This window comes from Lycorma delicatula, chromosome 5 (assembly GCF_047948215.1).
Source record: "Lycorma delicatula isolate Av1 chromosome 5, ASM4794821v1, whole genome shotgun sequence".
In the NCBI taxonomy this organism is placed as follows: domain Eukaryota; kingdom Metazoa; phylum Arthropoda; class Insecta; order Hemiptera; family Fulgoridae; genus Lycorma; species Lycorma delicatula.
Genome location: NC_134459.1, coordinates 647,870 through 660,843, shown reverse-complemented (window position 1 = coordinate 660,843; position 12,974 = coordinate 647,870). Strand labels below are relative to the sequence as shown.

The 12,974-nt window shown below is 27.4% G+C and overlaps 1 protein-coding gene across 1 annotated transcript in view; it reads left to right on the top strand.

Annotated features, from left to right (window-relative positions):
• The window catches only part of LOC142324659 (E3 ubiquitin-protein ligase HERC2-like), a 95,294-nt gene that overhangs the window by 42,065 nt on the left and 40,255 nt on the right, over positions 1-12,974 (top strand). Inside the window, 6 exon segments of the mRNA XM_075365530.1 lie at positions 455-685; positions 2,886-3,145; positions 4,093-4,306; positions 4,494-4,654; positions 5,881-6,069; positions 10,564-10,774. Coding sequence (XP_075221645.1) covers positions 455-685; positions 2,886-3,145; positions 4,093-4,306; positions 4,494-4,654; positions 5,881-6,069; positions 10,564-10,774 — 1,266 coding nt within the window.

Genomic DNA, 12,974 nt, shown 5'->3' with positions numbered 1-12,974 from the left:
CATACATATCCTCATTCATCCTCTGAAGTAATATCTGAACGGTAATTCCCAGAGGCTAAACAGGAAAAAGGAAAAAATAAGAGAACATGTGTTAGAATAAATATGTAAAAACAAAAGAGAGATTTGATTATGTGTTCTCATACAGTTCTTTTCCATTGATAACTTAGAAATATCACTATGGAAGCAATCTTCACATTTAGCCACAATCGCTGGGATGTTTCCACTTTCATTACATTCATTTACAAACATTAATCATCTGTTTAGAATAGAGAAGTGAATGTTGTTCTTTTTTGGGCATAAATTATTATTGTCGTCTATACTGCAATAATATGCTTTTTAATTTATATTCCTTCCTCATTCTTAGCATTTCTCAGGATTCTTAATTCATAATTGAGTATTTTTTACACATATATAGATTTGTTACCTAATGTGGTAGTTAAAAATATAAAATGAGATATGATAAATTTGTTTTTAGGTACTGTTTGTAGAATCAGTCAGCATGGAAAATTGGTCGTTCAGTTTGGAGGAGTTGAGACAACAACTAAACTTCCATTACATTATGTACAACCGATTCCTACTACACCATTTTCTCTTGATAAAATGCCACTAACTGAACCTCTATTGGATACATGGGCTACGCTTCTTTCTTTAACTACTGTCAGCCATTCTTTTAAAACTGTACCAGGTATTGTGAAATTGATTGTCTTTGTATATTTGTATTTCTATTAAAACTGTTTTAAAAAATGTAGTCTTTCTAGGTACCTAAAAAAATAATATAATGCTGTAAAAATAAAACAAAATATATTCAAGTCAACACCATGTTTTTAGGCAATACATCAAAGTCTTTTTAAACCTTGATGATTCTGAATTATCAATTAATGTTGTTTCTCATTCATTAACTGTATATTATAATGTATTTTCTTCACTGCTTCCTCTGGGCTTGTTATTTTCTTTTCTTATGTGAATATTAGTGTTATAAATTATTTACTATCAGAACCCTAATACATTAAAAGTTTTAGAAAATTTAATGTAACAATTGTTACTAACAATGTTAACAATGTTACTAAATCTACAAATCTTTTAAACTTTGAAACCTAGATTATTGTACTTAAGAGTGCTATAGATACCTAGGGATTTTGGAGCTAATCAAAAGAAATTTTATAAACATTAAACAATCTAGATTTTCTTCTGTTCAGAAGAAAATCTATATCTTATTTGAAAATGCATAAAATAAATTTATTTTAATATACATGAATATTTATCTATTATGACAAGTACAAATAAATTTATGGTATAACAAAAAAGTTTCATTAATTTATTTTTATGTTTTACAATCATGTCTTTTAAAATTCTTGTTTAGATGTCATATGATTTTGATAAAATGTATATTATAAAGACATATTGCTTTGAAACCTGTGTTCCAGCATCATAGATGTCAAAATTATTATTATTGAGGTCATCTTATCTTTACACCAATATGAACAAATCTAGTATCCACTGCGTAGTAGAACATTATAAAGATGGTATTGTTAGTGAATCCTTTAAAAATGACAATAAGTTCATTTCTAGCTGTCATTGTTTTATACTTAAGGTTGCATCATACAATTAAAGGTTGATATACAATGGATTAAATAATTTAATTGTCATCTAATAAAATGCCTTTATTATTTTTGTTTGTACTAGTTTTGTTATTTCAGTTTTTTTTTATAGAATTAGTGTTAGATGGTTTAAACTATATAATTTTTGTAAAATTGACTAGTAAACAGTTCTACAGAGCTGAATATTAAGGACATTCTGATTGTATTTTAATACAGAATTAGATAACATATCTGAAAGGTATACTCAGGCTTCTGTGATGTGTATATTTTATTCACTTGGATGTGTGCATATTTATTCAGTTGGGCTTTGGTTTCAAAACATTAACTTTCTCTTAATATCTCATGAATATAATCTATTTTTACAATATATTTGAAAGTAATGAAAAAGTAGTGAAACTAGAAAAATGTTGACAGCTCATTTTTTATGTTGTTTTTTGTTGGTAAGTTTTAAAATCAAAACAGATATGATAAACATCTATTCATTCAGAAGAGATTTAGAAATTATGATAGTGGCCAAAATGACAGTGGCATGATGATGTCATGATACAATGTTTTTCATTTTTTTTTTTATATATTATGATCAGAGGGAGATTGTTTGTTGTAGATTGATTAATTCATTCCACTACCCTCCTTCTTTCCTAATCTCTTAACCCATTTTCCTTGAATGGGTAAGTTCGCTGAGAATTATGTTGGCTGCTTTGTTGGATTCTTCTGTGAAACACCACATGCTGACAATTTCTAATGACATTAACATTCTTTATTGGGAATAAGTGATGTGGCAATTCTGCTTATGGGACTGACTGTTCATGAGCTCTATTTCCTGTCTGGAGCTGCACAAAATGTCCCGTGGGTATAATTGTATATTTCTACCATCCTGGATCTGTTTCTCCAAAAATCTCAAGTCGTTACGTTATTCCACTGATTTTCTGTATTATTTTTTGTAACAAACAAAAAAGGAATAAAAGTTGTATTCCGCATAGAAGAATAAAAGTTAGCAATCTAATGAAAGAAAAAATGGGATATCTGATTATTTTCATATAATTAAAACAAATTTTAATTTAGAGTTTGCAACCATAATATGGGATTGTGTGGCTTTGACAGTTTACTTAATTATAATGTATATCTCAGTTTCATTTTCAAATTGAGTACCAATAATGATTTCATTAATTGTATAAACTATTTATCATTTTGTTCAGTTATTAGCTTTATGTTTGATATATAGTGATATTATTATATTGTGTAATAAACCATTTATTTTACTTTGCCATTATTTTACTTTTTTTTTAGGTACAATAAATGTGCCATTATTAAGAAACCAACAACAGTTATTAGCTGGAATAAAAGCTTGTTGTGTATTAATACAGTATCAGAGTAGACTTCGTCGTGTTTTGAGACGTCCAACACTGGCACCACATATGTCTCTTGAAGCACTTAATGATTGTGATGATTTAGAAACTGATACTCATTCATTACTTTTACATCAACTTATTGCTAATGCAGTTCAACCATCGCCTCTTAAATCTGAATATACTAGAGGTGAACTTGAGGTAATTGTTTATTGTGACTAAAAATTTAGTAGATTAGAGTTGACGTTAAGTAATCTTATCATTTTTATTTTAAAACTTGATTTTCCTTTTTCTGCAGTTTTTTTTTTAACTAAACTGATGTTGAATTTTAATTATTAATTAACAATTTTATGTCCTGAATGATGTACTTTTTCACTACTCGATTCTTTTAATTCTTTAGGTACTTCTCTATACAATCCTTCCATTTCTCTTTGTTCTTTTCTTTTTTCTTAATTCTTAAAATTACATTTTTTTCATCACTCAATTACCGTATAGTTTTCATCCATTCTCTTGTCATAGCCATGCCACTGTATTTATTTTCTGTGAATCTTTATGTTAAACTTATACACCTATTTCAACATTCTCATTTCTTTCACTTTTCAGGTTTTGTTTCATTTGATTTCTAAACTTGTCGCTGTTCTCGTCATATATTTTCTTATAATTACAGTATTTATTTTTGTTCTTGGATTATTGCAAACATTGTTAAGTGATCTAATAAATACAATCATATTACTGGATTTATATTGTAGGTTGTGAGATTCTCAATAACAGTACATATCTTAAATGATTATTGCAAATAAGAGCAATGCAGACTTCTTTTTACCAGTGCAAGGTGCATATGAGTCCCACTCCACTGATATGGTAAGATGACTTTTAACCCCCCTTCTTATGGTATACTACATTTTAAAACATAAGTTACTTTCCAGATAGACTTCATATTTAAACAAACATTACAGAAATGGTGTCAGTTGTAGTATAAAATGAAAGTTTTATTAATATGAGTGAAACTCATGTTATACCCCGTAATCGTATTATTCTTCCAATAAATTTGATGTAATACACTGTAAAAAGTCTAATAGATGATTTAAATTTAAAAGTTTGTTACTGAAACTTTGATATTAAAGTACATTTCAATTTTTTAATTACAGGAAGCTGCTATAAGTGTCAGCCAGTATCTTGCTGCACAAGTAAAGCAAAAGGCTACTGAGCACCCAATTCAATCAGTTAGTGATAATACCAACAACCGTAATGCAAAATCAAAACGAAGTTGTAACTTGCCTTCTCCTACTACACCTCTAGTCGCTCAGTTAACAGAAATGGGTTTTGCTCGACGTACAGTTGAAGCTGCCATTAAAATTTTAGGTATTTATTTTTAGTGTAACAGTTTGTTGAAATTATATATATAGTATAAGTAATAATGAAATATATTGGAAGTTGTATAATTTTACTTGTAACAAATTATTGATGATTCTTATTCATATTATTTTATAAGTGAATGTTTTCTTTATAAATATGAAGGTATTATTAACTTACTCAATTTCATATTTAGGTGATGCATCAGAGACAACACCAACTGCAGAACGTCTTGTCGCTAGGTTATTGGAACATCCAGATGAGTGTCTATCTGATTCTGGATCAATATCATCATTTGATGGCCTTTCGGATAAGGATTCTATTTCTGATGATATGAACACTTCTTATACAGAAGAGGTAATATTAGTTGTCAGTGAAATTAGAAGTTAAGTGAAATTGAAAGGAATCTAAAGATCACAATATGAGATTTCTTTTGTTTATTAAGAAAATGATTGGGCACAAAGATAACTGAAAATGTTTTAAAATAAACTTTTAAAAACATTTTATTATAAAATATGGTTCGATTTGAAATTACAGAAGTTTATATACGTTGTTGCCAAACTCGGCTTCAGTGGCATGTGGCACCTTAGATTATACTGATTCCATCAGCTGCTAAGGTCATTACCATTGTTTTCTGGGGTACACATGGTATAATATTGATCGATTACTTACAGAAGGGAAAACATCACAGGAGAGTGTCATGCCTCATAATTACAGAAATTTAATGTGGTACTGAAGAAAAAGTGGTTTCATTTAGCAAGAAAAAAGTGCTTGTTCATCACAACAATGTGCCAGTTCATTCATCTGTGATTTCACTTACTACATTAGCAAAATTGCATTATGAACTATTCCCTCATCCAACTTATTCTCCAAATTTAGTTTAGCCTCTTGTAATTTTTGTTTCCAAGCCTAAAGAAGTGGCTTGTTAGAAAGAGTTTCATCAAATGAGCAAGTTATTGCTGAAATGAATGACTATTTTGGAGAGTTCAACAAATTTTACTTTTTGAAACATATAAGAAAGTTAGAAAATTTCTGCAGTAAGTTTATCGAACTAAAAGCAGATTATTTTCAAAAAAAAATAAATTGAATTTTTGTAAAAAAAAATCACTATTTTTCAAACCACCTTTGTATATAATTTACCATTCCTCCTTCAGGTTTTCTTTATTAATAAAAATTTGGTTATAATTAATAAAATGTATTAATTGAAACTCACAAGAATAATGCAAAAATGATAAAGATTAACATGGGAGTTTTTTTTTTAACATATTAGTTTTTTTTTTAAATTTATTTAAGTATTTTTTTTAATTTTTATGTTAGTTAATCATGTATTTTTGTTTTTTTTAAATATTTTTAATTTTTTTCCAGGTGATGATAACATAAAACGTTTTTTACCCTCCCCCCAAAAAAAAACCTGGTGTAAAACTTGCTTTTAAATTGTTGTAAGATGTAACTCTTCTAAGACACTTATTCTGTAGTTTTCAACTTTATTATAATTAATACAATAATGTTTTCATAGTAATTCAAGAATATTTTTTAATTGCCAAAGGTAAATATGTTTGCTGATATTGATAATTCTGTTTCAGACCAGTTCTCCATCTCATTACAATAAGCGGGCAGATTTTCTAACGAATGATGAATATGCTGTTTATGTTCATGATAATGTTGTACCTGGTATGATGGTTCGTTGTAAAACGTATGAGGAGATATCTGAAGGAGAGATTGGACGAGTGTTAAAAGTTGATCATGAAGGATTACATGATTTGAATCTTCAGGTAATATATTACTGCATATAATGACAATATAATAGATATATGATGTGCTTATTCTTGTTTATTTATGGAGCAATGATCATAGAATAATTCAAGCGAGGATTTTAATGTAATTTAGTAAAATAGGATTAATTTGAAATAATGCCAGGTTTGTACCAAGAGTTAAATTCTTATTAAACATTTTATCTGTACGGTATTCAATTAGCTTATAGAATGAACAAATGTTGTGTTTTTGTGAGTGAGTTTGTTATGATTCTGTTTAGTCACATCCTCTGAATCAGTGCCGAATCACAATGGGGCCATATCTATATACTACACTATAATCATTACTCATGCATTAGTCACTGTTTAATTAGTCATATAGTAGTCTCGTAATCAAATGTTTACATAATTTTATATCTTCTGAGTTCTATGAAAACCCTTGATCCTTTCATATGATCACTCTTTTGTTCTTACGTACATTTTCTTTCTCTAAAAGTTAATAAATGCAATTTTTTTATGTTTACGGAACATGAGTATAGTGTATTCCTAGATTTGGGTCATATGACGAGTTATATCATTATTTTGACTCCATGTCTGATACTGATTCAGCTGATATAGTGCACAAATTATTGATATCCTCTCTGAAAAAAGAGCAATGAGAAAAGGCCTTAAATTGTGCGGAAAACACATAATTTTAAATTCTTATAAAAGTAAATTGCAGAGTAATCCAACGGCATTGATTTCGGATATTGTTCATAAAACTGCTAACAAAAATCAAAGTTGTGCTGCTTCAATGTATTATGTCATTCTCAAGTATAAATCTACTAAGAATTACAGTCTCCAAAAAAACAAAACCCTACAGGTCAATTGAAGAAAAAGTTGACAGTTTTGATAAAAACGTGATTTGTAAGTACCTGAATTTTATTTTCTAAACGTACTGTCTGCAATAGATATTGCAAGTTGTAAATGATGATAATGATCTACCATATTTTTGAAGAACAACTTTTTACAAATTATTAAAAAATAAAAATTTTAAATACGAAAAACAAGGCCAGGAAAGTATTTTACTTGACAGTGATATCATTATATGGCAAATACATTACCCCACTGAAATAAAGAAATGAGGCAAGAAGGCCGTAGAGTATATTATATGGATGAAACTTGAGTCAACGAAAGCCATACGAAAAGTTTCGTTTGGAAAGATAAAGCTGTGAATTCGTCAAAAGAAGCTGTATGGCTTATCAACTGGTCAACTGATAATAAAACTCCATCCGGTAGAAGTGGGCATTTCATAATTAGGCATATTGGCAGTGATACTGGGTTTGTCAATGATGGTCTCTGGATTTCTGAATCTAAATCTACCAGGAGACCGTAACAAGATGAACAGTCTTTGAAGAAATGGCTTGCGATTTGTTAGCTCTTCTGGAAGATAATGTAGTCAATTCTCTTAGACAACGCCCCTTAACATTTATGTAAAAAGAAGAAAATTCCAGCCATATCTAGGAAAAAGAATGACATCAAAATGTGGTACAGTTCAATAGAAGTTGAGTTTTATTTTTGAAGAGAATGAACTTAAGGTCAAATTATTGCAAAGATTTTCACCTATTAAAAGTAATTTTAGTGTGTATAAAATTGATAGTTAGCAAGATCTAGTGGTCAAACCATGCTTCAATTAGCGCCCTATCATTATGAACTCAACCCAGTTGAGTTAATTTAGGGATAAATCAAAAGTTACATTGCATTAGAAAATACTACTTTTAAAATATTTGATGTTAAAAATTTATGCTTAAAAGCCATCGATAAAACAGATCAGCATGAATAGAAAAAACTGTATAAAACATATAATGGATACTGTTGAACCAAATTATTGGGAATTGGTTATAATAAAAAAACAGAATTAGGCCTCTCATTGTATTTCTTAATACTAACACCACCACGGATTTCTTGCAATCAGATAACGAAAACTGAATTGAATTTATTATTTATTATTATAGAAATTTAATCTAAAATGTTAGTGAATGTTTGCTGTTAGTGGACAATTGACAATTTCATAACTTAAAAAACTTAAGAACATCAGATGTGCCCAACAAGGTAAAAAATATTTATTGATCATTTAACATCTTAATTTATTTAAATTTAAAATATATGTATAATTTTTATAAAATATAATAGTGTGTGATTACTGACTATTAACATCACTTAGTTTCATTTATATGAATCAGGATTTACAGGAGATGCTTGTGAATTGGCCGCCTGAACACTCGTATGTGCAGTCTGTTTATTTGAACTCTATAAGCTAACTGAATGTTATAGAAAATGATATAGAGTTTTATTTTTACCGAAAGTTATATTTTTTTTTAAGAGTTAAAAATTTTATCAATTTTTCCCTTAGAGTTGAACAAATAATTCATTATAATTAATTTACAATCTTATATACTTGCTTATTTATTAATGAATGGATACATAACCAAAAGTTGATGTTTTTAATTGGAGCAATTAGACTTGAGTTGTTAGATATGTTAAGTCCTTATTAAAGTGGTAATATCCTCTAAAATGTTTTGTTTGAATCCTGGTTAGACATATCTCTTTTTTCATGTTATAAAAATTTCCATGTTGTATTTCCTTTATTGAGCTATAAGGTTATTGGTAATTTAATCATCTAAAAGAAAAAAATCTCTTGAAAGATTGCCAGCACTCCTTGTAATATTATATATCGTATTATTTATGTCAAAACAACTTATTATTTATTTATCATAACTTGTTTTCTTGTTAGCAATTTCTTTTCTTTTTTTATTTGTACTTATAAGTAATATTTGTATGATTATATTTTACATAATTATTAAAAATGATCTATAACACAGTATATTATTTGTATTATAATAAATATATATTGGCCAATATTTTATAGATGATATGGAATTTTTTTATTATTTTTTAATATGAGTAATAAATAAGGAAAAATATTATACAAGCATCATTGAACTTGTGTACATTTATTGAAATTTTCTTAATTTATTTTACTATTAAATTAACAAGAATTCTCTGTTAATTTGTGCTCCGAAAATCGTAAAATTATGGATAATGTTATTGTACAATATCATTTGTATTGTAGAAATTTTTGAGATTAAATAGATCAAGATAAATAAGAAATAAAATGTTCTCATTACTCATGTTTTAGCATAAAGGCTGAATTTATTTAAATATTTGATATAATGAAATCGGTTCACTGTTCTTTAGGCTTCAGCTGTTAAAGAAAGTTTCTTATACCAATATAAATAAATTATACTCTGTATATAATTACTGTTATTTTTGTAAGAAATTGATATGTTTTGATTTACTTAAATGTTATTCATTGATTTTGAATAAAGCTAATTCAAAATGCTGTAGGTTGGAAGTTGTCTAAATAAATTTTTGCCAATATTCTTGATTTTCCAATATTCTACATTTTCAACAGAAATGTAAAAGTTTTCAAGTATTTTATTGATTCATTAAGACTTTATTTAAACTTTATATAAGGAAATTTACACTTTACACAAAGGAAATTTTAGAAAAACTTGTAAAATGTATAGAAAAACATAAAAATTGTTTATATGCTAATACAAACAACATATAAGTCTATATTCAGTTTAATTTAAGATTAAATTTAAGATTATTTTCAGATTGTTACATGGAAACGTAATCGATGCATTTGTACTCTTAACCTTTTGATTTCAGTCTTTCAGTTTTTAATGTTTTTAAATTGAAAAACATCTTTCATAGAGACATTTTAATATTCAGTGTGATTAATGTGTATTTCAATATACATTAGTTACTGAACATGCTCGAACAAAATTACATATCGTATGGGTTTTTTTAATTTAATTTTTAAAATAACTGTCTTATCTTTTTTCTAAATACTAATTTCCAAATATGTCGCAGGACACCAAGAAATTCAGGAGATTATTGAATATGAAAATGTTACGTAAAATAAAAGTTTTGTTTACTTATACAAGTAATAATAATAAAAAAAAGTGAAAATACATTGTTTCGTGAAATACAATTTTAACAACTCCTTCTAATGGCCAGAGGTAAAACATGCAAATGATAACCAAGTGCTTGAATACCTAATCTATCATTATTTTTCCAATTCTGATTAATATATATATGTATATAATAAAAGATAATACTAAAAAATAATAATTTGTTTACAATTAATTTAAAATGTAATCATCTTTCTTTTTTTAATAAATAAAATTGTATTATCATATTTTAATAATTGTCATGTTTTCAAAATGAATTAATAAATTCATGTTTAATAAATGAATTTTTGGTTTTATTTTAAATTAGATTCACCCTGAATTGTGGGTGAGAAGTACAACCGCTGAATACAGTATACTAGATATACATTCATCACATACAACAAAATAGTTACCAGTAGGTTTAAAAATAGAGCTCACTTTTATCACCAAGTTTCAAATCTCCAGTTTTTTAAAATAATAGTTTGTATTAGTTAATTGTATATAATTTTTTTCACAGGTTGAATGGTAAGGTAAAAATAACTTTAATGGACGAGAAAATCGTCTGTATTGGGTACGTTTTATACATGTTGAATTATTGGGATTTTCGGTTAATGTAAATGCTTCACCTACTATTAAAGTTGGCGATAAAGTTAAAGTGAAACCATCCATTGGTAAACCAAAATTTAAATGGGGTTATGCTGATCATAACAGTATTGGTGTTGTTACAAGTAAGTATTTATATAATATCTCATTTATGTAGTATTACATTTTAATTGCTATACTTGTATTTTTTTTGGCTGCCTCGTTAGTTCGACTGGTAGTTTGCTTTCTGCTAATCCAGAGATTCTGTGTTCAGTTGAGCAGCAGTTTGGTTTTATTCATTACCTTTTTATTATTTGTATTAGCATTGAGTATAAAACAGTCAGATACAAAACTTTTAAGTAAAAGCATGTGAGTTCGTTGAGTCTTAATAAGATTGTGAACTACCTCAATCAGAGGCAATAGTTCTGTAGATTGATAGTTTCTTTCTTTTATAATTTATTCCTTCTTGATGAGTCTTTGTTTATTTAAGACATATATGTTCATATAATTACATATAAGGTTTCTTTTGATGAACGTTTTTTGTTTATTATTTATACTCTTTTCGGTTATGTTCTATTTTATTTTAAAATTCAATGGTTTAAGTAGTCTGCAAATTAGTCTGTGCCAAAAAATTCTGGTTGTTTTGTGATATTTTTGTTTAATTTTTTTACTGCCTGTGTTTTTGGTTTCTTTCATTAATTGTTTGTATTATTTTATAGGAACTATTTACACTTTTAGTTAGTTTCTTTATTTGTTTTTTAATTTACATTATTTGCCTCAATTTAGTAATTTCGTTCAGGTCCCCTTGGACCTCCATTTTATTACATCTCTGTCATTTCTCGAAGATTTATTTTTAAATAAATTGTTTCATGTAGTTAGAATCTGTCGTCTCTTAGAAGATAATAACATCCTTTGGCTGTTCATCCTTGAGGTGGTCAAGGATGAGACCCACCACAAGACCATCCTTGATGGTCTTGTGGTGGTGAAGTGAAATTTTGGTTTTGTGTGAAGACAAAAATTTAATATTAGCAACTATTTTATATATATATATATTATCATTGACTCCCAATTCATCATTCTCTTTTTGTTTTTTCTTAGTTTAAGTTCACATTAAATTCTTTTAATGTTAATTTTTATGTAACTGTTTTATCATCGTGGGTAAGGGACAATAACATTTAGCAATTTAAATTTAATAATCATAATATCTAATATACCAACACCAACATATATCAGTTTGGTGAACGATTTTTTTCCACCTTAGTAGAAGTTATGAAGATAACAGAATTTAATTTTAATGGAGCAAATTGTCTGATAATGAAACTTATGAAAGTTGTTGAGATTTTGAAATTAGTATATATTAGACTCCTATTGAGAATGCTAATGTTTTTAGTTCTAAATTTTATCATTATCATCCTGAGTTGTTGAAGGCCTGGAATGGTTCTGTTATTATTTTTCTGGTACAGATATTTTAGATAATAATCCAGAAAAAATGGATTTGTTTTTACTATTTACTGAGTATCAGTATCGTCAAATACGGATTGTTTTGCTATTATATTACAGTGCATAATTGTGTTAAAACTGAGAAGGTAGATAATGTGTGAAAATACTAGCTGTAAACTGAAATAAATTTTTTTGTTTAATTGAAGAGGAGAAATGATTTGATGTTTTGAATAACATAAATAGCAGTGGACAAATTTACATAGCGAAAGATGAAGTTAGTGACTGAGAGAAACATAATTAATAATATTTCTAAGTTGAAAAAAATTAAAGCTATAGATTACTAACAGGTCAGTGGTTTCAATTAGAAGGAAAGAAAAACTTCTCGCTGTTAATAAAGATTGATACAATATTTACATAACAAAATAAATTGAGATAAGTAATCAAAGAAACTAAAACTAAGAATTACAAGTCACAAATTAGCTTTGAAAATAGGAATAATAAAACAATAAGAAAGGCAGTAGATAAAATTGTGACTAAAGTAGATTCTAATAGTGAAATAAGCTAATTAGTGATAAAAATATTGATGTATTTAAAAACAAGGGTGTAGCAAGGTACATATGGTAGATGTATCTGATCCTCCAATCATTGAACACATCATGTACTCTTTCCAACTAATTACTACTGAGATTGTTGGATGGTTTGAACCAGATTAATATTTATAACAGTACACAGAGTATGATGGTATTACTATTAAAATTGCTTGAAATAAAAAAAATACATTCTTAAGGTCTTAACCCATATATATTTAAGAGAAAATTTCTCCAATAGCCTTTAAGGATATGAGACTTGTATACTAAGTATAAAAAGGATGACACATCTCTGGCTAAAAAATACAGACAAAATAAA